This window comes from Trachinotus anak, unplaced genomic scaffold (assembly GCF_046630095.1).
Source record: "Trachinotus anak isolate AG129_WGS33_773 ecotype Australia unplaced genomic scaffold, CSIRO_AGI_Tana_v1 ptg000015l, whole genome shotgun sequence".
Taxonomy (NCBI): Eukaryota; Metazoa; Chordata; class Actinopteri; order Carangiformes; family Carangidae; genus Trachinotus; species Trachinotus anak.
In genome coordinates, this window is record NW_027273866.1 from 17589530 (window position 1) to 17613012 (window position 23483).

At 46.5% G+C, this 23483-nt stretch overlaps 2 protein-coding genes across 6 annotated transcripts in view; one reads left to right on the forward strand and one right to left on the reverse strand.

Moving 5' to 3' along the window:
* tecpr2 (tectonin beta-propeller repeat containing 2) lies at nt 1-19498 on the reverse strand. Of its 4 annotated transcripts, none has more exons than XM_071498272.1 (28): nt 19360-19498; nt 17908-18044; nt 16624-16733; nt 14763-14903; nt 14335-14463; nt 13286-13417; nt 12340-12497; nt 12056-12209; nt 11643-11795; nt 11103-11235; nt 10618-10850; nt 10247-10469; nt 9920-10100; nt 9372-9633; nt 8883-9149; nt 8730-8797; nt 6925-7040; nt 6569-6742; nt 5181-5361; nt 4781-4922; nt 4481-4706; nt 4285-4374; nt 3977-4074; nt 3750-3885; nt 2157-2305; nt 1933-2074; nt 1495-1644; nt 1-1360 (listed from the first exon to the last, which is right to left on the reverse strand). In XM_071498272.1, exons 3-28 carry the CDS (start codon nt 16702-16704, stop codon nt 1209-1211), a joined length of 4071 nt encoding a protein of 1356 aa, XP_071354373.1. In that variant the 5' UTR covers nt 16705-16733; nt 17908-18044; nt 19360-19498; the 3' UTR covers nt 1-1208. The 4 variants fall into 4 exon arrangements, with proteins under 4 accessions (XP_071354373.1, XP_071354372.1, XP_071354371.1 ...); XM_071498271.1 differs by having other exon boundaries at nt 8883-9119; nt 9920-10157; XM_071498270.1 differs by having other exon boundaries at nt 9920-10157.
* Nucleotides 18874-23483, forward strand: part of znf839 (zinc finger protein 839) — a 12155-nt gene continuing 7545 nt past the window's right edge. The window contains exons 1-5 of one of the 2 annotated variants that reach the window (XM_071498275.1): nt 18874-19955; nt 20477-21568; nt 21974-22105; nt 22265-22378; nt 22479-22571. In XM_071498275.1, the coding sequence (XP_071354376.1) occupies nt 19110-19955; nt 20477-21568; nt 21974-22105; nt 22265-22378; nt 22479-22571 (2277 nt within the window). In that variant the 5' untranslated portion in view covers nt 18874-19109. The remainder of the gene's footprint in view (nt 19956-20476; nt 21569-21973; nt 22106-22264; nt 22379-22478; nt 22572-23483) is intronic. The other variant, XM_071498274.1, reaches the window with a different exon arrangement.

Below are 23483 nucleotides of genomic sequence, written 5' to 3' on the forward strand. Positions count from 1 at the left end.
TTTCAGTGTTTAAACATGTTTATTAAGTTAATGAATGACATCACACAACAGGTGTTTTCACACTGAATTCTTATTGGTCAGCAGCAGAACCCAACCAATCAGCTGACAATCAGATCTCCATGATGATGTCATCGAAGAAGTTGAAAAGAGTCATGTTTAAAGGACCATTACGTGTTTTTTTAGGTTTTAACTATAGATCCAGTTCAGGATTCAGACCTGAAACTAAGTGCAGGTCCACCACAGACCACCACAGTCCAGGTTTTGTTTTAGATCCTATTCCTCTCAGCAACAAACAAACATTTATTAACTTTACATTTTTACACTTCTTCACCAATCAGTCTCAGTGGGTGGGACTCCTGCCTGTTACTATGGTAACTGAAACAGACAGACAGATGGGCAGCTACCTGAGGCAATGTCGCCCACAGGAGGAAAATCCACAACTTCAGACAGCAGAAAAATATGAAGCAACATGTTTCCTCAACATGAGTCTGATCCAGTTTGGTCCCTGTCAGAGGAGCAGAATCAGTGCTTGGAACCAGTTTAAACCAGTCTGACCTCCACAGAAAAACAATTTAAATATTTAACTTTCTTTAATGTCAGAGACAAAAAACATAAAGCCAAATAAAAACTGAGTTAATGACCCCCTCCCTTGAGTCCCGTTGTCGTCACATCCCCATGAAGTCCAGATCACTAATATGAAAATTAAACCAGTCTGACCTGTGAAACGTCACTTTAATGTCCTCACACACAACCAGATTAACTAAACCAGTAAGAACCAGGCAGGACCAGTTTGAACCAGCTTGAACCATTAAGGACCAGTTTGAACCAGTATGGGAGTCCCTTTAATGTCCTTGTACTCAGTAGAACCAGACTAAACTGGATTAGAATGAAAAGGGGGCCAGTTTGAACCACTATGAACTGAAGTAAGTGTTAGCTCACCCCCCCCCCCCCCCACCCCCCCCCCCCCACCCCCCCACACACATACACACACACACACACAGGTTAAAGTGCTCTCTGTTACAATAAAAGAATAAAACTCAGTCCACTTCATTTCCCAGCAGCCACCTGGGCTCTCTGTGCCGGCCATCTTGTTTAAACTTTAATGTCATAGGAAGTGATGTCACTGTGATGTCGCAGGATCCTGCAAGGTTAATGCATTTCAGGTGGATCAACACCAACCACAGGTGACATCACAGTGATGTCACAGATCAGATGAGCTCCCATTCGTCATCAACATCATCCCCACTGAGGGCAGGTCCTGAGGAGGCGGGTTTACAGGGAGTCTGTGGGAGGAGCTTTGTCAGCCGACGGGACAGTCCACCAATCAGAGTCACCGCCCACAACTCGTCCTCCGGAGTCACTGAAAAGAGAGAACAACACACCTGAGATGAGTTACCTGAGACATGCCCAAGTTGTCATGTTGTTAATGTCATAACACCACAATTATACTGGTATTTACATCAACCAGTCTCATCAGTAAAAACCCAGTCTCACCAGTTAACCAGTTGGCGGTTCCAGGGATCTTCTTCCAGTAGTCTCCTGCTGGGTTTCTCTCAGAGACTCCGTATCTTCGAGCCAAATCTCCGTTCACACATCGAACCCAGACAGTTCGACAGCTGAGGACCAGCTGACTCACTGCTAACCCTAAACACACACAGATATTACAGGAGGCCAGTGAAACCAGTGAGAAGACCAGTTTGACTGACTGCCACACCTGAAGTACACATAAATACAAAATACACGTTAACAGACAGACAGGTGTTATTGACAAGACAGACAGGTGTTATTGATAAGACAGACAGGTGTTCGTGACAGACAGACAGACAGGTGTTATCGACAGACAGACAGGTGTTATTGACAGACAGACAGGTGTTATCGACAGGTGTTATTGACAGACTGACAGGTGTTATTGACAGACTGACAGGTGTGTACCTGGCACTAGTTCCCAGTCTGTCCCTACAGGCATCTCATCACTGAGTCCAGTTCTGACAAAGACGGTTCCTCTGTTGTCCAAGGCCCAGAGGAGACGATCGTTAGGACTTGTCTGAATACTGACCAGCTGCACTCCTATTGGCTGCAGAGACATGATGTCACAGTTACCAGGACAGGGAACACACATCCTGTACAGGTGGTTCTATATGGATCTAGTGCGTTACCTGTACAGGTGGTTCTATGTGGATCCAGGCTGGCAGCATCATGCTCGGGTTCAGTGGTTGCGTTCCAACCCTGAAGTAAACGACTCCTCGCCCATCAACGGCCCAGACATTCTGGCTGCCACAGCTCACACTGACCAGACGAACACTTCCTGTCATGGAGGGGAGTGTTCTCAGACTATTGGAAACTGACACTAATGTTTACTAACTAATGTTTCTTGAATGGGTTTGGGGCCCAGCCCATCGATCACCTCACCTCTACTTAAAACCTCTTCATGAAACACTGGAACTACCTCCAGGAGCCCGAGAACCTCTAGACAGGTCATAGAAACACCCATGGACTACTGAAACTCCTTCAAGGTCCCCTTGAACTGCTCCCTGAACCAACCAACCACCCCCCCCTATAAAACATGCTTGAAAACCATTTAACCACTTCAAGATCCAATGGAACCTCTTCATGGGTTCATTTGTACCTTCACATGTATTTAACGCTGGAACCCATAAATGTGTCTGTGACTCCATGAATTCACTTCATAAAGTTTTTGTTGTTGTCATTACTTAATGTTTTTTTGACACGTGCAGTGCCACACAAACACAAACATTATTTACAGCTCCACCACAGTCCAGGTGGAACCTGAGCAGAATCAGGTGACCATGTCCTGTTTCAGAGCAGATTCCAGGTCAGTCTGTTTTTAGACAGACCATCCACTGACCTCTGACCTCTGAAGGCTTTAGTAACCTGCTACTGCAGCTGTCAATCATCTCTACATGTTTACACTAAACAAACAACAGTTTTAGTTGTAACAGGTGATTGTGGACCTGAACTCAGACTACTCTGGGTTCAGGTTCTGGGAGTCCTGGCAATCTGGAAAAGTGAATTTCCCTCTGGGATCTTTGGTGAACAAATATAAAAACAAATGATGTCAGTCTGAGCTCTGATTTGATGATGTCAGCCAAGAAAGAGAGAGCGACAGAGAGAGAGAGAGAGAGAGAGAGAGAGAGAGAGAGAGAGAGAGAGAGAGAGAGAGAGAGAGAGAGAGAGAGAGAGAGAGAGAGAGAGACAAATAGACAGAGAGAGAGAGAGAGAGAGACGGAGAGAGAGAAATAGAGATAGAGACAGAGAGCGAGAGAGACACAGACAGAGAGAGAGACATTTGGTCTGTGATAGTGAGAAGGGCAGAGGAACTAAAAACAGTTCTAACCCTATCAGTTAGGTTACAGTATGACGCACACGCACACACACACACACACACACACACACACACTCCTTGTTGACCTCTGAATTACAGACCTGTTACACAACCTCCACTGTCAGTCAATGTGACAGAGAAACACAGCTGAGAGTGTGACCCCCCACCCCCAAAACACACACACACAGACACTAACCAATCACAGGCCACAGACCAGACCAACATGTTCTAATCTGGATCAAACTAACGTGTCCATATGAACATGTGACCTGGTTTTTCTTCCTGGTCATGTTGGACCTGAAGTGGTCTCTGCAGTCCATGGTCCTGGTCCTGTGAAGCTTCAACTGTGAGTTAAATACATCATTGTGCACCTGTATGACTCCACCTGTACATCTCAGGTACGTACCAAGCTGGCTGAGGTCCAGGGGGGTCCAGTGCAGTCCGGTGGGACAGGACGGAGACAGTGTACGAATACTGACTCGACCATGAGTGTCCAAACCCCACAGAGCATCACGACATGCAGACAGATGAGTCAGCTCAACCTGAGCACAAAGGTAGAACACAGGAGAACATCAGGAGCACACAGAGGTAGACCAGTAGAATCTGTGAGAAACAGGGGACAGGTGTTTTTACCTCAGGTGGTAGAGGGACAGAGGAGGGGCGGAGCTCTCCATCCTGATCCCAGACACAGAAAAGGTCCTTCCTGCTCTGAGCCAACCAGAGGAATGTACCTGAGACACACAGGTAGACTGATGATCAGGTGTTATTCATGTTACATATGAAAGATGGGCAGGGACTCTGCAGTCCAGGTGTCCAGTCTGAGTCCAGCTGGGAGATGACAAACACTTGGATGAGCACCTGAGAGAGTATGAGGACCAGACAGGTCCAGGAATACGAGGACAGAGACTGAATTTAGTGTCCAGGTGTGTCAAGTGTGTTACCTTCTCTGTGAGGCACAGCTGAAGATGTAATGAAGGTCCACCTGGTGGCTGAGACGGTTCCTCTTGGAACGACGTTTTGCCAGAAAGTTCCTGAAGGAGCCGGACACAGACAGCAGTTGAAAAACTGAAAAATGAACTCTACTCTAAAGTTTTGGACTCTGCTGGACTCTGCTGGACTTTACAGGACTCTACTGACCCACGAGGCTGCCACGGGCCAAGTGCAGCTGGTTCCGTCCTGATGCAACCCAGACTCCGCTGGCATTGGCACTGACCAGGCTTGGCTGGCACTGCGAATACTGCGACAGGAAGGCCACCACACGCTCCACCGGCGCTCTGGTTACCGTGGCAACACTCTGCGTGGCCTGCAGCAGTGTCTGGAACAGGCTACCCTGATCGAAGACCACGTAGTCCGAGATACTGATCTGGTGAAGAGACAGAGACAGGCTGCTGAGCTGAGATCAGACCGAACAGAGAACAGGTGGGACCGTCTCTCTACCTGCCACCAGTGGTCGTCGTCTCCCTGCGGTCTGGACGAACAGATCCCGGTTCTGAACCACAGACTGCCGCTGGCGTCCAGTGCCCAGGCCGTCCCTCCATCTCCCAGGGTGACGCACATCAACTCTAGACCCTGAGCCTCACTGAGACAAACACCCACAGTGACACACAAACCCTCAGGACTCAGTCATTCAGCCTGATGCTCCTTCTCCTCCACTGTGAACACATTGTGGCAATCTAACCCCCCCCCCCCCCCCCCCCCCACCCCCCCACCCCCCACCCACCATTAACAAGTAGCACTGATGTTATACTGCGCCCTGTGGTATGATTTTTGGGGGGACGTGGACCCGTTCAGGGATCCCTGCTGTCCCCATACTCCCACAGTTGTGCAGTTGTTGTACCTGACGGTGTCGTACTTCCAGCCCTCCCCCTCGCTGCAGAAGCTGTTCAGTCCTTCTCTGTAGAATAAAGCCTTGTGTTCGCTCAGAGCCCAGACCACACCTCCTCTCACACACACCTGGCTGAACACACAGGGGGAGTCCACCTTCACTGAGCGAGCACAGGGACGCTCCACACTCAGACCTGATGGACAGAGACAGTGGTTACTATGGCAACAGCACACCAACAGCTCTTCCATCACCTCCAGGTCTGATGGGGTTTACTGCTGAGTGAGCAGGTGTGTTGTGTTCAGGGTCACTGTGTTTGAACATGAAGAGAGGGAACATCAGCTGTGTGGAGCGATAATGAGGAGGCTGAACCTTCCTCACATCCATCGTCTGAACTTTGACTGGAGCTGGTAACAACCTCTTCTTCTTCTGTGGTGCTTTCATGGGAATTGGGAGGAGACTTAACTCAGGTTTATTCTGGAAACTCGGATTTGAGCTCAGGTGGATGGACTAAAGTCAATATTTCAACAGACCAGTTTAAACTGGTTGAATTCTGCTCATGATCCACTTTTACTGGTTTCTACCGGTTTCACTCCACTCATTCATACAGACATGTTATCCTGCATGTTGTTTTCCTGCCCAAACAGACACAGAGAGGAGACTCTGCTGACAGTAACAGTGATCACCAATGTTGGGCAGTAAAGAGTAGCGTAATGGATTACAGTGTGTTACTGACACTCTCAGCACTGTGTTACTATCTCATGATGACGTCATTCTCATTAAAGACTCACTGCTGCTCTGATGAGAGAAAACTTCAGTTAAAAGATCCTGAGACTTTAGTTGCTGCAGTGGTGACGTCTCCGTCGCTCCAGTAAAGTGGATTCATGCACTGTAACTAATTACTTCTGACATGAAGTTCAAAGTAAAGTAATGTATTATTTTTGGAGGAGTAATAAATACGTAAGTAACTGATTACTCTTCCTGAGTAACTTGCCCAACACTGGTGATGACATCATCATCAGGACATACATGACATGTGCACCTCAACACAACAGACAGCACCAGGACGCCCCCTGCTGGTTACACAGGTCACAGCTGCATGAAGCAATGATCAGGTAAATCCAGGTGTGTGCAGCCTCCACTGGACTAACAGAAAGACATGTTGCCTACATGTTATTTAAATAAAGTTTTCAGTTAGAGACCCTGAGACGGAACAAAAGACTCAGCAAATGAAAACCTTCCATACTGATAATGCTGCTTCAGAAAAGCCTTCCTCATCAGGTTCAACCAATAAGAGCAGAGAATGTCATTAATTTGTCTCCTTCCCCTGGTCACTTTCCCGTTTCTTTTGATTGTCACCACCCTGAATCCACAATCATTCCATAAGACACGTAGGGAGTTACCTGTCTGCAGGTAGAGGTCCCCGTTGGTCCTGATAATCCAGGCGGAGTCATCACTTAGAGCGACGAAGGCTGTTTGCTCCACAGCTTTGTACCAGTGACGTTTTCCTTTAACCGATACTTTAGCACAAGCAAACGCCGTCATACTCTTCTGCTCCACCTTCCACAGTAGGTTACCTGATGGAGTTAGCAACAATTAGCATCCAGCTAATACTAAATACTCTTATACATACACCTGTGCACCTGACAGTCTGCTGCTTGCTTTCATCAACAGGAAGCTGCTGATTAAGGTTAATTACAACTACCTGTTTCTCAGCGGGTGGGCTGGGGATCTATCATGTGTGATGTCATTAGCTCACCTGAAGGTGATAATGCCACCTGGTGGACATTGTCTTCAAAGCGTTGCCAACTGAGTCCAGTTTCAGGCAGAGTGCTGCAGAACAGTCCCCCTTTAAAGTCCAGACACCACACATACCTGAAAAACACATCTCACCTTTAAGATACAGTGCATCCGGAAAGTATTCACAGCACTTCACTTTTTCCACATTTTGTTATGTTACAGCCTTATTCCAAAATGGATTAAATTCAGATTTTACCTCAAAACTCTACACACAATACCCCATAATGACAAAGTGAAAAAAGTTTGCTTGAAATTTTTGCAAATATATTAAAAATAAAAACAAAAAAAATCACATGTACATAAGTGTTCACTGCCTTTGCCATGACACTCAAAATTGAGCTCAGGTGCTTCCTGTTTCCACTGATCATCCTTCAGATGTTTCTACCACTTGACTGGAGTCCACCTGCGGTAAATTCAGTTGATTGGACATAATTTGGAAAGGCACACACCTGTCTATATAAGACAGGATTGTATGGAGGCACAGATCTGGGGAAAGGTACAGAAAAATTTCTGCAGCATTGAAGGTCCCAATGAGCACAGTGGCCTCCATCATCTGAAATGGAAGAAGTTTGGAACCACCAGGACTCTTCCTAGAGCTGGCCGCCCGGCCAATCTGATTGGGGCAGAAGGGCCTTAGTCAGGGAGGTGACCAAGAACCCGATGGTCACTCTGACAGTGCTCCAGCGTTGCTCTGTGGAGAGAGGAGAAGCTTCCAGAAGGACAACCATTTCTGCAGCACTTCACCAATCAGGCCTGTATGGTAGAGGGCCAGATGGAAGCCACTCCTCAGTAAAAGGCACATGACAGCCTGCCTGGAGTTTGCCAAAAGGCACCTGAAGGACTCTCAGACCATGAGAAACAAAATTCTCTGGTCTGATAAAACAAAGATTGAACTCTTTGGCCTGAATGCCAAGCATCATGTCTGGAGGAAACCAGGCACCGCTCATCACCTGGCCAGTACCATCCCTACAGTGAAGCATGGCGGTGGCAGCATCATCCTGTGGGGATGTTTTTTGGCAGCAGGAACTGGGGGACTAGTCAGGGTCGAGGGAAAGATGAATGCAGCAATGTACAGAGACATCCTTGATGATAACCTGCTCCAGAGCGCTCTGGACCTCGGACTGGGGCAAAGGTTCATCTTCCAACAGGACAATGACCCTAACCACACAGCCAAGATAACAAAGGAGTGGCTTCGGGAGAACTCTGTCAATATCCTTGAGTGGCCCAGCCAGAGCCCAGACTTGAACCCAATTGAACATCTCTGGAGAGATCTGAAAATGGCTGTGCACCGACGCTGCCCATCCAACCTGATGGAGCTTGAGAGGTTCTGCAAAGAAGAATGGGAGAACCTGCCCAAACATAGGTGTGCCAAGCTCGTAGCATCATACTCAAAAATACTTGAGGCTGTAATTGCTGCCAAAGGTGCTTCAACAAAGTATTGAGTAAAGGCTGTGAATACTTATGTACATGTTATATTTTTGTTTTTTATTTTTAATATATTTGCAAAAATTTCAAGCAAACTTTTTTCACTTTGTCATTATGGGGTGTTGTGTGTAGAATTTTGAGGTAAAAAATGAATTTAATCCATTTTGGAATAAGGCTGTAACATAACAAAATGTGGAAAAAGTGAAGTGCTGTGAATACTTTCCGGATGCACTGTACCTGCTGAACACCTGTCAGTCACCTGATCACTGTCTCTTTTAACTCCAGACGCAACACATACCTGACACACACAGGTCAGACTTCGGTCACCTGGCAACTCACCTGTCAGTCACGTGCAGGCTCAGTATTCCACATCCCGGTCCTGAGTACCCCATCCAGCATTCTGCCAACTAGAATGATAAAACAAAAAGAAATTAAATCCTGCTTATACTCACCTGGTCTGGTTTGTGTCTGTCTCATCTGGTCTAGTTTTACCTGGTCTGGTTTGTGTCTGTCTCTGTCCAGAGTGGTCTGGTCCATCTGTCTGTCTGTCGTCTTCTCGGTCTGACTGGATGGACAGGTGTGGACATCCCCTCCTCCACCAGCAGCAGGCAGAGTGTGACAGTAGATATCTCCCTCTTCATCACTGGACATACTGGGTTCTTTGTCCATAGAGGACACAGTGGAGAAAAACATCTGGTTGTCCAGACCAGCAGGGGGCGCCAGGTCATCCTCCTGTTTACAAACCTGAGAAGTTAATATCTAATTACAGGTTATTAGGTCCAGGTCAAAGGTCTGAGGACGAGAATCCTCCTGATATCCATCTGTCTGTCTCTCTCTCAGTCTGTCTGTCTTTTTCTCTCACCCTCTGTCTCTCTCTCTGTCTGTCTCTCCCCAAGTCTGTCTCTCTCTCTCTCTCTCTCTCTCTCTTTCTCTCTCTGTCTGTCAGTCTTCCCCGCAACAGAAACTCCACAATCAACACACCTCCTTCTCCTCCTCCTCCTCCTCCTCCGGTCCAATCAGAGGGCTCAGAAACTCATCCTCTTGTTCCTTCATTGGCTGCTGCTCCTGTCCATCATTTTCCTCTGTGTTGTGCATGTAAGAGAAGGTGCACTCCAGCAGCAGATCCACATCTGGGGTGGGAGGGACGACCTCTTCTGGACTAGGACCAGAGGCCTTTTCTGGGATCAGCTGGTTCTCAAGACCATGGAGGAACAAGGATCCTGGAGGGGGGAGGGAGCTAGGACTAGAAAACAAGGATGAGACAGATGGGTCAGCAGGAGCAGGAGACAGGATGACACACAGTGATACCAGGGCTGACAATATCCAAATGGCAGGAGCTGCAATGTTTGTAATAAAGGTGAAATGTGCCACAACATAGGACATAAATGAAGTGTTGTGGTTCTACAGGGATGCCCCAGTCTACAGACCATCTTCTCCAGACCCAACAGAACCACATCACCATCATCTTCTCTGTTTTCAGTGAAAATCAAATGAAGACATGACACAAAATAATCACAACTCAAACTGACCCAGACTCCAACTCCTCTCCAGCCTTTACACCTCTATCTGAACCACCCCCTCCTGCCTCCTCTGAATCCCGGTCCTGGTTCTGCTCTGGAGACTCCTGGTTCTGAAGGTCCAGCCCGATGAGGGAGGCTCGGTCGCTCAGAGGAGTTCCACTTCCTCCATCACTACAGCTGCCATCCTGGACTACAAACATGGAGTCTGAGCAGCTGCTCTCAGAGAGACGGTTCCCATTGGTGCTGTCTGAGGACAGACAGGAAGACACAGACAGTTATAGTCTGTCTGTCTCTCCCTCTGTCTCTCTCTGTCTGTCTGTCTGTCTCTCCACTCACCTGGTCGTCTCCTCTTCTTCTTCTTCACTCTGATGGCTTTTACCACCAGCTCCTGTTGCATCTCCTCCTGACCCAGGGGAGCACTGTAGCGTCTAGAGCTGAGCTCAGAGAATATGTTCACCGGGGCATTTCCATGGAGACTGTCCCAGGAAGTGACTGAGCTGCTGCGACTACGAGAGCTGCTGGTGAGCAAACCGGACCGTTGGCAGAGCTGCTCCATCACCTGCACCAACATAGAGCTTGTTTATTTACAGAAACGTATAGAATAGATTACATCATACATCGTCAACATGTCAACCAGTTAACCAATCTGTCACTTTACACATCAACCAGTTAACCAGTGGACCAGGTTGTGGACAGCTGTCACTCACCTCCAGCTGCTCTTCCTGCTCTTCCTGCTCCTCCGCCTCCTCCACTTCCTCCACTTCCTCCTTCTCTCCCTCCTCACCGAGTCCCTTCCCTTCTCCTCCTCTCTCCTCCCTCCCCCCACCCTCTACAATGATGGCCATGGTTCTGATTGGCTGAGCCGTTTCTACTGATCCGGTTGGTGGGAGAATAGTGGGCGTGGTCAAAGGTGAGGACAGACGGATGGAGAGCTCTGACACTGAAGAAAATAATCAGACAGATTGAAAAACAATCAGTTTTAACAAGCTGTCGTGAGAAGTCAGTGTTGTCAGGGGGGCTAGCAGTAGTCGGGGCCAGTTCCTCACAGGAGGACTGTTCTAGATGTTCTAGTATTTATTTATCGGCACTAGTATTTAGCATTTAGGTATTTAGTAGCAGGAACATCAGGGTTAGGTTAATACTAGCAGTTACTATTACTACTGTTCGCAGTATGAGTAGTAGCACTATTCACAGTTGGAGGCCAGTCCCTCAGGGCTGTTGGAGAGGCGGATGATGTCTCTGTCTCCTTTCAGGATGAAGATTTCATTGTCACAACACGACACTGATACGATATCTCCACTGCTCTCCAAGGCTCCAATTATCACCTGAACACATCAAATACAAAACTGAGCAGATCTCAAACATCAACATTCACGAGTCAGCTTTCACACACGACAACATTCACACACGACAACACTGACACAGCTGTAGATAGCAGTTGTACATTGTTGAGACAACAGAGGACATAGATGCCAGTGCTCATTAACAGAGTATTATAACGAAGAGACCAAGTGTCTGCTCTTTGGTCACAGATTTCAGACAGACATTGACTGCAACACTGAGACTCTGCACTTTAATGTTGTATCTATTACTTTATTATAAATGTGCTGAAGCTCAGAGTCTGAAGAACATCAACGTGTGACTGTCCAGATATTCAAGTTGTGGACTGTAGATGCTATAATCAGAGTGCAGTACACAGTATTATAAGGAGTAGTATGAATAGCAGTTCTACCTCACTGAGACAGTCAAGGACGTAGATGCTGTACTCATTCCAGCTGAGGATCCAGCCCTCTCTGAGGAAACAGCAGAGCAGACCGAGCTGTCTGTCTGCTGGACGGTATGCACCAACAGGACCAGGACGATGAAACAGCTCAAACTGAGGAATCTGACAGAGAAACACAGACAGGTTGAGAGGTAGACAGGTAGACAGACAGTAACAGTGTGTGTGTGTGTATGTGTATGTGTATGTATGTATGTGTGTGTGTGTGTGTGTGTGTGTGTGTGTGTTCTGTGGACAGGATGACGACTGAACACTGATTATTGTCTTTATATTTCATATCTCACACACACACACACACACACGCACACACACACACACACACACACATAGTAGTTAGCAGTATGTTCCCAGTGATCCCAGTGTACCTGTGTATTGAAAAGTGGTTTGAGCAGTCGGGTGTCCTCCACCTGTCCTCTGACATCAGACCTCCAGAGTCTGAGTCCAGGTCGAGCAGCAAACACCTGAAGATCGCTCTGTTTACACAGAGCTGGCAGGAAGCAGGCTCCAAACCTGCCGCTACTGCAAGAGATGAGTACTGTTATCCATGTGTACAAATACTGTCATCATGTACAACAACTAACTACAGAGAAAATACCATTGACATAAAAAAGTCATCTAAATCATATAATATAATAATAATATGTTGTACCTCTTGCGGGGCTTGGTGCCCAGCTGCTGGACTTCTTGCCTCTGTGTGCAGTAGAGTAAAGATCTCTGCTGTGTTGAGACCAGCAACACCTGGTGACTGTACTCCATCTGAACCACACCTGAGGACTCCTCCAATAGCAGCACAGGTTTACACACCCCCTGTATGTACACACAGGTAAAGACGCACACGACAGAAAATAAGCTAAAGTGTGTTTTGACACTTGTTAATCATTTTAATTGTTTTCAAACAAAAATACCAAAAAACTCCACCTCCATTTATGTAAATTTACACAATTCAATGTCTCTACCTTGTCGTTTCAACTTTGAACTGCAGTGAACCAATGATAAGTCTCACAAAAACAGATTCAGACAGCCAGGGATTTATATGTCATAGAACCTAAGGAACCAATCCTGTCAACTTGTGGGTACGTGGGGGTGGGGCTAAATACACCTGAAACCTTGTGAGCACAGAGAGCCAGAGTTAGCATTAGCACAACCACTAACACTGCGTCAGCCACTGCCAGTTACAAGCTAACAAACAATATAAACAAATAAAAGATGCTAACTATGCTAACGGTTCTGATCCGTCTGCTAGTCTCTGATTCTGGTCTCAACAGACTCCTCATCTGAGTCTGGGTCTGACTGAGGCTCCAACATGAGGCTGAGTCTCTCTGATGTTTCCTCCTCTAACATCTTCATCCTCTGCTCTTTCACCTGGACACCTGGAGCCAGCAGGTAGTTGGCTAAATATGAATCAGAGTAGAGGATTTTATAGAGTTTAAAATATGAGGAAGTTTAAAACAGAAATGTCTGCATCAACACACGTGTGTGAAAAACTATTTTTCACAATGATGAGACATTTTATGGACAAAATGATTAATGGGAAAATAACTGCGTATTAAACAGTATTAGAGTTGTGTTATCACTGTTGTGTAGTTGCGTTTCACCTGGTCCAGGTCTAGAGCAGTGAAGACGACTCGTCCTTTATCGTCTCCAGAGAAAAGTTTCATCCCATTGGTGCTCCACGCCAATGACGTCACCGAACCTTTGTGAAGCCCAACCACATCGAAACGCCTTAACTACAGACAGACAGGCAGGGAGAGAGACAAGGTTACACCTACTGAGAGAGAGAGAGACAGGTTACACCTACTAACAGAGAGACAGGTTACACCTACTGAGAGAGAGAGAGACAGGTTACACCTACTAACAGAGAGACAGGTTACACCTACTGAGAGAGAGAGAGAGACACAGGTCACCCCTAATGACAGAGAGACAGGTTACCCTTCTGAGAGAGAGAGAGACAGGTTACACCTACTAACAGAGAGACAGGTTACACCTACTGAGAGAGAGAGAGACAGGTTACACCTACTAACAGAGAGACAGGTTACACCTACTGAGAGAGAGAGAGAGACACAGGTCACCCCTAATGACAGAGAGACAGGTTACCCTACTGAGAGAGAGAGAGACAGGTCACCCCTAATGACAGAGAGACAGGTTACCCCTAATAACAGGGAGACAGGTTACACCTACTGAGAGAGAGACAGGTTATACCTAATGACAGAGAGAGAGACAGGTTGCACCTACTGAGAGAGAGAGAGAGAGAGAGAGAGACAGGGTATACCTACAGACAGAGAGAGACAGGTTGCACCTACTCAGAGAGAGAGAGATAGGTTACACCTATTGAGAGAGAGAGAGAGAGAGAGAGAGGTTACCCTTAATGACAGACAGACTGGTTACCCTACTGAGAGAGAGAGAGACAGGTCACCCCTAATGACAGAGAGACAGGTTACACCTACTGAGAGAGAGAGAGAGAGACAGGTCACCCCTAATGACAGAGAGACAGGTTACACCTACTGAGAGAGAGAGACAGGTTGCACCTACTCAGAGAGAGAGAGATAGGTTACACCTATTGAGAGAGAGACAGGAAGAGATACTGGAGGACTTATGTACCTGTACCTAGAGTACCTGTCTGAAACACACCTGTGGATCTTCTCACCTGTTTGTTGCGCCCAGGAAGTGGAGACACCAGGTGGAAGACTGCAACCCGACCTGAAGCTGTTCCCACAGCAACCAGATCATCAAAACAGCTGAGCAGCTTCACAGCTGTTATCGCATCACACTTTCCCTGCAACACACACACACACACACACTCATATGTATAAAAATACAGAGAGAGAGACAGGTCTCTTATTGATCAGGTCAGTTTACTGATCGATCAGCGGGTGAAGGTGAACAGCTCTTTACGGTCTGCCTGACGGTTTAAATGACAGGCGACAGAAGGACAGGAGCGTCCGCTGTCTAGTGTCCAACTCTTAACTCCGACCCTCATCACGTGGATTCTGTAGGGACAGAGGACTGAACCAGGACCCAGCTGGACCTCATTTAATTACAGACTAAGCACCACAGAAGAAGAAGAGTTCTAACCTCCAGACTGTACTTGTTCATGTGTGCGAGGCGGCGACAGTACAGGTAGAGCATGCCGATGCTGCTGCCCACGGCCAGGAAGTCACTGCTGCTGTCCAGAGCTGTCAGGTAGACCAGAACAGACCTGAACCCACGCTGGACCTGTGGAGACAGGAGCCTGCATCATGTACATCATCGTCACCGTGGTCACCGCTCATTAGTGATGTCAGACTTGGTGTTGACTGGTAACAGATGGGTAAGATAAAAACTGAAGAGATGAACCTGGGGTCCAAGTCAGAACCTTACATTTAGTTACTGAGGGAGGGGTCATCAGAAGGTTCTACAGGTCTAATATTCACTATGACATCACTGTGACATCACCAGTTCAGTCACACATCAGATGAGTTCATTCCGAAAAATGTGTCTCGGATTTTAACTCCTGAGACAATAATAATCTTTGGTGAAAATCAGACATCTCTGCAGCGCATCAGTACATCCCATACATACATCATATCATATATCATACACCATATCATACATATATCAATCCAGCTCCTTTTGCAGCCCTTGATATTTTTTGAGCACCTCGTGTTCTTTCTTATTGATGTTGCTGTCGCTTGGGATTGCTACATCAATCACCACTGCCTTCTTCTGTAGTTTGTCGACCAACACAATGTCTGGTTGGTCAGCCTGGATCAGTCTGGATCTGGAAGTCCCACAGGATCCTAGCTCGGTCATTCTCAACCACCTTAGGAGGTGTCTTCCATTCTGACCTTGGGACTTCCAGTCCATACTCAGCGCATGTTTCTGTACACTGTGCCAGCCACTTGGTTATTACACTCCATGTGTGCTGTTTCTGCCTGCATCTTACACCCTGCTGTTATGTGCTGAACTGTGTCATCTTTGCACAGCCTCTAATGAAAGCTAGAAAAGATATGGAGAGTAAAGGCAACAATGGTACCAGTGGTAATCAGAGCACTGGGGGTTATGACCCCCAAACTGGGAGAATGGCTCCAGCAGATTCCAGGTACAACGTCTGAGGTCTCTGTCCAGAGGAGCGCAGTTCTAGGAACAGCTGAGATACTGCACAGAAGCCTCAAACTCCCAGGCCTCTGGTAGAGGACCTGAAGAAGACACATACACATCACCACACACCACCCCAGGAGGGGGGTGATAGGGAGATTTTGACTTTAATATATAAACTTTAAAGCTGCATTTTAATAAAAAGCAGCATGTCGAGACTATTAATATTGAAATAAAAAGTAACACCTCTGTTGTCTTTGATTAGAAAAATACATATTTCCAGAATTTTAAATAAACATCTGTCAGAAACTGTTCTCCTCCTCTCTGCTTCATCAGCAGAAACAGTCTGACATTACTTTCACCTTTTATGTGATCACATGCTTAGAACAGTTTGTCCATCATCAGATAAAAATATTCCTTCTGTGCTACAGACATATATAATCATTCTGCACTTATTTACACCCCAGCCTTTAATATGTAGCCTAGAAAATATTCCTGTTTCTGCAGCTTCTTGTCCTGTTCTCCTTCTTGTCAACCTGTTCTTTACATTTCACCTCGTTGAATCAAACTTCCTGCTGTAACTGAATTTAATCACATTATCCATGGTGCTGACAAAGTCGCTTCTTATTAACTACTCTACCTTTCAAATGAACTCAGTCAAGCCAGAGCATTAAACCTGGAAATAACAGAGCCAGGCGTTACAGGTGATCCAGACTGAGCTGAACTCACTTCGTGCTCCAGCCCTCAAGGTTTCAGCCTCTGTTATTCTGCGTCGTTGCAAAAGCAACAAAACGACTGTTGTGTTTAAAGTTGTTGACAGTTGGTCCAGGTTTTAGCTTGGTTTGGACAGGTTCGGTACCTTGGCCGGGATGGCGTTCAGCAGGTAGTAGAGTGGGCAGAACTCTCTCAGGACCGACGGCGGGGTCGGCTGTGTCGCCATATTTCTGCTGAAGTGGACTCAAAGTGATCCTGAAAGTCAGTTCAGAACTTCAACTTAGAAACACATAAAATTAAGGGAATCACACTACTGAACTGCAGCCACAAAACTCTCTACTTCCCATTCAGCTGGATGGAAACCTAGGATTTCATTGTTTGCTTTACTTATTTTCGGCCAATATACAATATTGGTAAATCAAAACACAACGAGTCCTTGGGATTTACTTAAGATAACACCATTAAGAATTTACTACTATGAAATTTTGGGTTTTGTCATTTATTTTCTCTTGTAATATTCTCTACTGACAAGAGTGGAGCAGTGCGGTAACGAACAGCACGAACAAGCATGAACAGCGGAGATTTAACCTAATTTAAACGCTGTTGACTGGACCGTATACACCAAATTAAACAGGACGTTTTACCCAATGGTTTACATTTTTGTCATGTTTTGCAGTGAGTATATTTAGGTATTAGATTAAATTAACAATGAGATTAATTAATTTTGGTGTGAAGAACGCCATGTATGGTTGTGCTTCCTGATCGGATGGCTAGAACTCTGCACCAAACTCAGTTACAAAAATAAGCAGTTTACGATGTCCTTGGTCATAGTCTGACAACATAGACTACGATAAAATGAGGACATTTAGAGTCAAAGGAATTAATTTAAGGTAAAGATATTAAGCATTTTACTACAATACAAGTTAAGATTGTATGATTTAACTGCAGTTTCTCCTGCACTAATCTACCCTTAAAAGAGTGATGGAGGGCGGTAACGTACGGCGTGAGCAAAGGTAAACAGCTGATATTTAACATAGTTTACATGCTGTTTGGTGAAACAGACATACGCCGAATTAACCTGAATAATTTGCCAGGGTATAAGAAATATTAAAGCATGCTTTCCGTTAAATGTTCTTCAGTCCAAATTGAGACAAACACTAAATTGGTTATCCGTTTAACGGAGTTTAGTATGACGCTGTCTATAGAAGATACAACGGCACCGGTTAACGTTAACGCAGACTGTTCTGAAAATGACAACTGACTGTAAACAACATAATGTCAACAATAAAAAACAAACAAACAAGCAATCAAACAAATATCATGCTTTTTACGGAGCTAGCTTCTCATACACCGAATCCAGGCTAACTAGCATCATATGAGTCCTGCTAATAGTGCGTTCGTAGGAGGAGGAAGACCGTGAGCAACTTACTGAAATTCACAGGGCAGGATCCCGTCAGATGTTGTTACAGATGTTCTTATTCCAGCTGGGTATTAAAGGGCTGAGGGGTATCATCGCCCTGACAGGTTTCATGCTGATACTGAGCTGCAGTCACCAAACTGCGCCACCTGTCGGCAACACGGAGAATTAATTTAACGTCTGATTTCCTTTTATGGATTAATGTATTTTTATGTTTTTATTCTTTTCCATCTGAACCACTAAACCACATGATCTCTGTTGTTCAAACTGACTTTAGTTTCTTAGTTCATTATCTTCAAATGGTGCCGGCAGACTCATAAATAAATTAATTTATAAATGAATGACAGGAAGCGGAAACTGAGAGATTGCTGGTTGGAAAATCTGGAAGCTGGAATTCTCTTTCCATTTGAAATATTATAAGTAAAACTAGTTAAACATTAAGATAACGTTCAGGAAACCTTCTCTAGCTTTTGTTAAATTTAATGAGGGAAATAATTCTTAAATGTAACAATAAAAATAATCAATTTGTTGTCTCTGTGAAATTACAAGATTTCAAAACAAGGTCTTTTTTCTGGCTTATGATTATAAATGTGCTGACAAACACATTTTCCCCCAGTAAACTTTACATGTGGATCAACGGGGGCAGTCAGTACTTTAAACACTAAAGAAACGGCTTGATAATGGTTGTATAATAGTGAAATAATCCATTAATGCACATGGTCATATTCTAACATATAATGACTTTCTAAATTTAATTTGATTACACAAAACATATTAGTGTCATTACATTACTCAAAAATAATTTTTTTTTATCAGAATGTAAATTTTATTTCATAAAACTCAACAATGCAAATGCTTTCCTTCGAGTTCAAATGTGAAATACATACTCAGAGAATAATTAACATTAAAATGTTTAATACTACAGTAATAAATCCGGTCCGGTGGTAATTCCGGTCCTGGAAGTCCACGTCTCTGCTCCTGCTGTGGGCTAAGCTAGGCTAGTTCAAAACTCCCCCCGCTAATCGTTACATGCTATCGTTATCACGGCTCCCGTTAATGACGTCCTTCACCCCAGCGGGGCGTTTTTTCCACCACCACACACAGTTTCTATAAAACAGTGTTGATTCGGTGATATCGACCGTCGATCCGGTTGATTTGAGTCACCGACTGGCCCCCCAGTCTGAGTTAAGCTAACAGTTAGCCTCACAGCCAAAATGGCGGACAACGAGGATGACAGCGGTTCGATCAGAACAATAACAGCCGCGGAGCAGCCGGGGGCCGCAGCTCAGCCCCCCGTGGCCAACTGCACTCAGCCCGCGGAAAGTTTACCGTTAACGGCCGCCGCACACATCACTCATGCCGGGGGGGATTTTTCTGCAGCGGCCGCCGACCAGTGCGTTCAGACCGGGGAGAGTTCACAGACCGTGTTCAGTGCAGAGAGCGGTCAGTCTGTGGAGAGTTTACCGTCAGGATCCGGAGCTCAGCTGGCGGACTTCTTACAGGACTGTCCGGAGGAACAGAGCATACTGGTGGGCACAGAGTTCACCGGCCTGGGCCCGGATTTGGTCAACACCACCATCATCTACGTGCAGCCTGACGGCAGCCTGGTCGAGGGGTCCGGGCTGACGGCCGAGGAGCAGCAGGCTCTGCTGGACCAGCTCACCAAACAGCAGATCGTCCAGGTCTCTGACACCGAGGCCGCCCAGTTGCTCCAGCAAAGCCAGTTGGTTAAAACCATCCCGGTCCATAACGCCGCCCTCGACCCGAACCAGCTGCAGCAGGTTATCAACCAGGTCACTAAGTCCCAGCAGCAAGTCCACGTCCAGGTCCCCCAGCAGCAGGTCCACATCCAGGTCCCCCAACACACCATGAAGCAGCAGGTCCACGTCCAGCAGGTCCAGGTCCAGCAGGGTCTGAAGCAGCAGAAGCAGATCCAGGTCCAGATCCCTCAGCAGAACCTAAAGACCACATCCCAGAACAATGCCTCCCAGCAGCTGAAGAGCGTCGCCCAGCAGGTGGCCATGCAGACCTGCGGCTCAGTCCAACTGGTCCAGAAGAAGGTGGGTCACACAAAAATGAGCTTGGATCATCTGGACTGTAGTGGCTAGACTAATCCAGACTGACCCCCTCCCTTGTTCTGTTTGTGTGTCTGTGCTCACCTGCCTGTTCACCTGCTCTGTCAGAACAGGACTCAACTGATCCGTCAATGGTCACTTACAGCAATGGTTTCCAACTTGAGGGTTGAGACCCCACACAGGGTCAAGATAGATCTGAGCTATTGACAGGAGATGATTGACAGGGGACTTTTCTCTAAGTTTTACTTAAGTTTTTAGTTTGAGCTTCTGGATGTTGTTTTTTCATCAGGCCTTTTAGCTTATTCAAATGAAATGAGAAACTTAAGGTTGAAGTTGACTTGAAACATTTATGATGATTTTCATTATAATTCAGTGAAAATAAAAACTACCGTGTGAAAAGCTAAATTTTTTTCTATCACATGCTCTTTGCAAAGCTAATGTTTTATCATCAGATCTTTAGTTTTGTTATGAAGCAGGTTCTGGTTTTTGGTTTTCTGTCCTCTCAGTCAGAGCCTGTCAGGATCCAGATCCCAGTTCCTCCCAAACAGGAAGTGAAATCTGGTGCCACCTCACAGCAGAAGAGTGTAGCTGTCAATCATCCGCAGGTGAAACTGTCGGCCAATGGAAGTGTGAGCAGTGCTCAGATCATCCACATCCAGCCTATGGTTGGTCAGCAGGGTCAGCAGTTCTTCCTGCAGCAGAGTGCGGGGGACCCGCCCATCCAGCTGCTGCTACAGAGCCCCGCCCCAGTTGTTGGATCTCTTCTCCCATTGGTCCACAAGCTGACGGGCCAGACAACATCAATGAGCACTGCCTCTGGTCCAGGTCAGAAACCTGTAGCATCCCCCATCAGAGTCCAGAGCCCCTCCACTCTTAAGACCACGGCCGCCTCCATCGTCAAGACCCCACTCAGTTCTGCTGCTAAAACTGTTAGCATCCCGCTAATGAAAAATTCTGCTAATGACACAACAGCAGCCACCAGTAAGAGTCCTAGTAAACCACCTGCAGTCATCACAGCAGTCCCAGTACAGACCAGCACACCGCCCCGACCTGCCAGCGTGACTGCGGCCCCTGCTGCTCTGCCCCCTGTACCCCCAGCAGTGAAGGACAGAGAAAGAGAAAAAGAGAAGAAGAAAGTGAAGAAGCGGGAAAAGAAGACAGTGAAGGTCCAGACCAGATCCGGTCGGGTCTCCAGACCACCAAAGTACAAAGCCAAAGACTACAAGTTCATAAAGACGGAAGACCTGGCCGACAGCCACCAGTCCGACTCCGACGACTACTCCGACATGAGTGTGGAAGAGGAGGAGGGGGAGGGTGGGAGAAACGATGGCCCTGCCCCCGGTGCCTCCACCTCCCTCACCTACAGCCACAAGTCCCGGTCCCACCGCTGCCAGACCTGCGACAAGGCTTACATTGGTCCTGGAGGCCTGAACCGGCACTATAAACTGAACCCGACTCACGGAGATCCTGATCCACCCAGCAACCAGCCCGGCAACATACCAGGCACGCTGAAAGATGTCAACCAATCACAGGAGACGACAGTAAGAGAGGAGGAGAAGAGGAAGGAGGACAAACCTGCTGCCACGGCAACAAACAGAGTAAGAGAAACTATGAGGCCAAAAGTTTCAGCTGTGTTGTTGTTGTTGCATTGTTTCAGACAATGATGAGAAATGTAAAAGACCCAGAACACCAGCAAAGCAGGAATAGGAAACAACATAACTCACTGAGCCACAGTGGTGAAGATTTCTCTCTCTCTCTCTCTCTCTCTCTCTCTCTCTCTCTCTCTCTCTCTCTCTCTCTCTCTGTGTCTGTCCCTCTCACACACACACACACACACACACACACACACACACACAGTGAACTTGTGTAGGGAGAGCAGACAGCAGTGGTCGTTCCACTGTCTCGTTCAGTCTCAGTCTGTGAACCTGAGGACGACAGATGACTGTAGGTCATTTAGCAGTATTGAGTAGAATGATGAGTTAATAATTGCCTTCTGTCTTCAGGTGGAGGGGGGTCCAGCAGCAGCTGTAGGACTCAGGGGCCTCCATCACCGGGGCCCTGGCCGGCCCCGGGGACGAGGAAGAGGCAGGGGCCGGGGTAGGGGCCGAGGTCGATCGCTGGCACCGCCTCCTAAGGTGAGTTCATTGATTTAAACTGGATTTTTATTAAACACATAAATCAGGAGTTTTTATTGTTGTTTATTGATTCATCAGTTGATCAGCTGATCAGCGCTACACCTGTACAGTCCAGTAGCAGCTAAATAATCAGTTAAACTGATTGGTTCATTTTCTCAGGTGACGGTGGGCCTCGTCAGTAAGCGGGGTCGGCGTGGCCGGCCACCAAAGCTCAGTGTTACCTCAGTAACAGCAGAGCAGCAGGCAGAGAGGAGACGAGACCGACTGCAGGAGGTAAGAGGAAAGGAGACTTGACAGGCATGATGTAATGACTCGTACTTAAAGGTATATCAAGTGTTGTTGTATTTCCATGACAACTGTGTGTTGTTTTCAGCTAGTGGAGCAGTGTGAGGATGAGGAGCTGATGGACATTGTTCTTCCTCGTTTGACCAAAGTGTTGAGTCTGTGGGATCTTCTGCTGGCAAAGGTACACACCTGTAGAATATACAGTATACACCTGTAGTATACACAGTACACACCTGTAGTATACACAGTACACACCTGTAGTATACACACCTGTAGAAACATCTTCCAGAAGTACACACCTGTAGTATACACACCTGTAGAAACATCTTCCAGCAGAACATCAGGTTCTGGTCCTCACAGTATTCCCTCCACCACCTGACAGCCTCTAGAACTGCTGACCTGGTCTGGACTAATCCTGGTGTCCACTTCCTGGGACATCACAGTTTAATTTTAAAAGTTCAGTTGCAGCTAACCAGTCTGTTGTTAACTGCTAACCAGCTAACCTGGTAACTGCAGCGGGAGACAGCCTCACACACACAACTGAGTATCATCAGCTGTGTGAACCTAGCAAGAACCAAGCCATTTATCAGTGATGCTTTCATAGACAGTGATCTAATGTTCATAAAACCGGATGTGAGGGTCTTGTTGAGGCCGGAGTTGTCGGTGGTAGGTTGATCTACAGGTAGATGACACCTGGGGCGCTGTATCACCAGACATCTTTGATTTTTAGTGGAGAATTTAGATATCTGCACACGTGACAATGTGGAGATACGAAAATGAGTCAAATTCTTTGTGGGACACTTCACTGCCCCCGGTGATAGGAATGGTGGTTAGTGTGTGGTGATTTACACATTGGGTCGGCAGACAGTCTCAGTGTTATTGTCTGGTTATCAGGCTGATAGTCTGCACTATGAGGATCTTCCTGAGTAGACTTAAATTCTAAACTAGTGACTACTACTAAACTAGATACAAACCAAGCCAAATTGAGCTTGAAGGGGAATCACTGCTCCTTCACCTCAAAGTGCTGCTGTTTGTGGGAACTATTGGTTTTTCTCTATAATAAAGTCAGGTCTTGACCTGAGCTTGTAAAGAG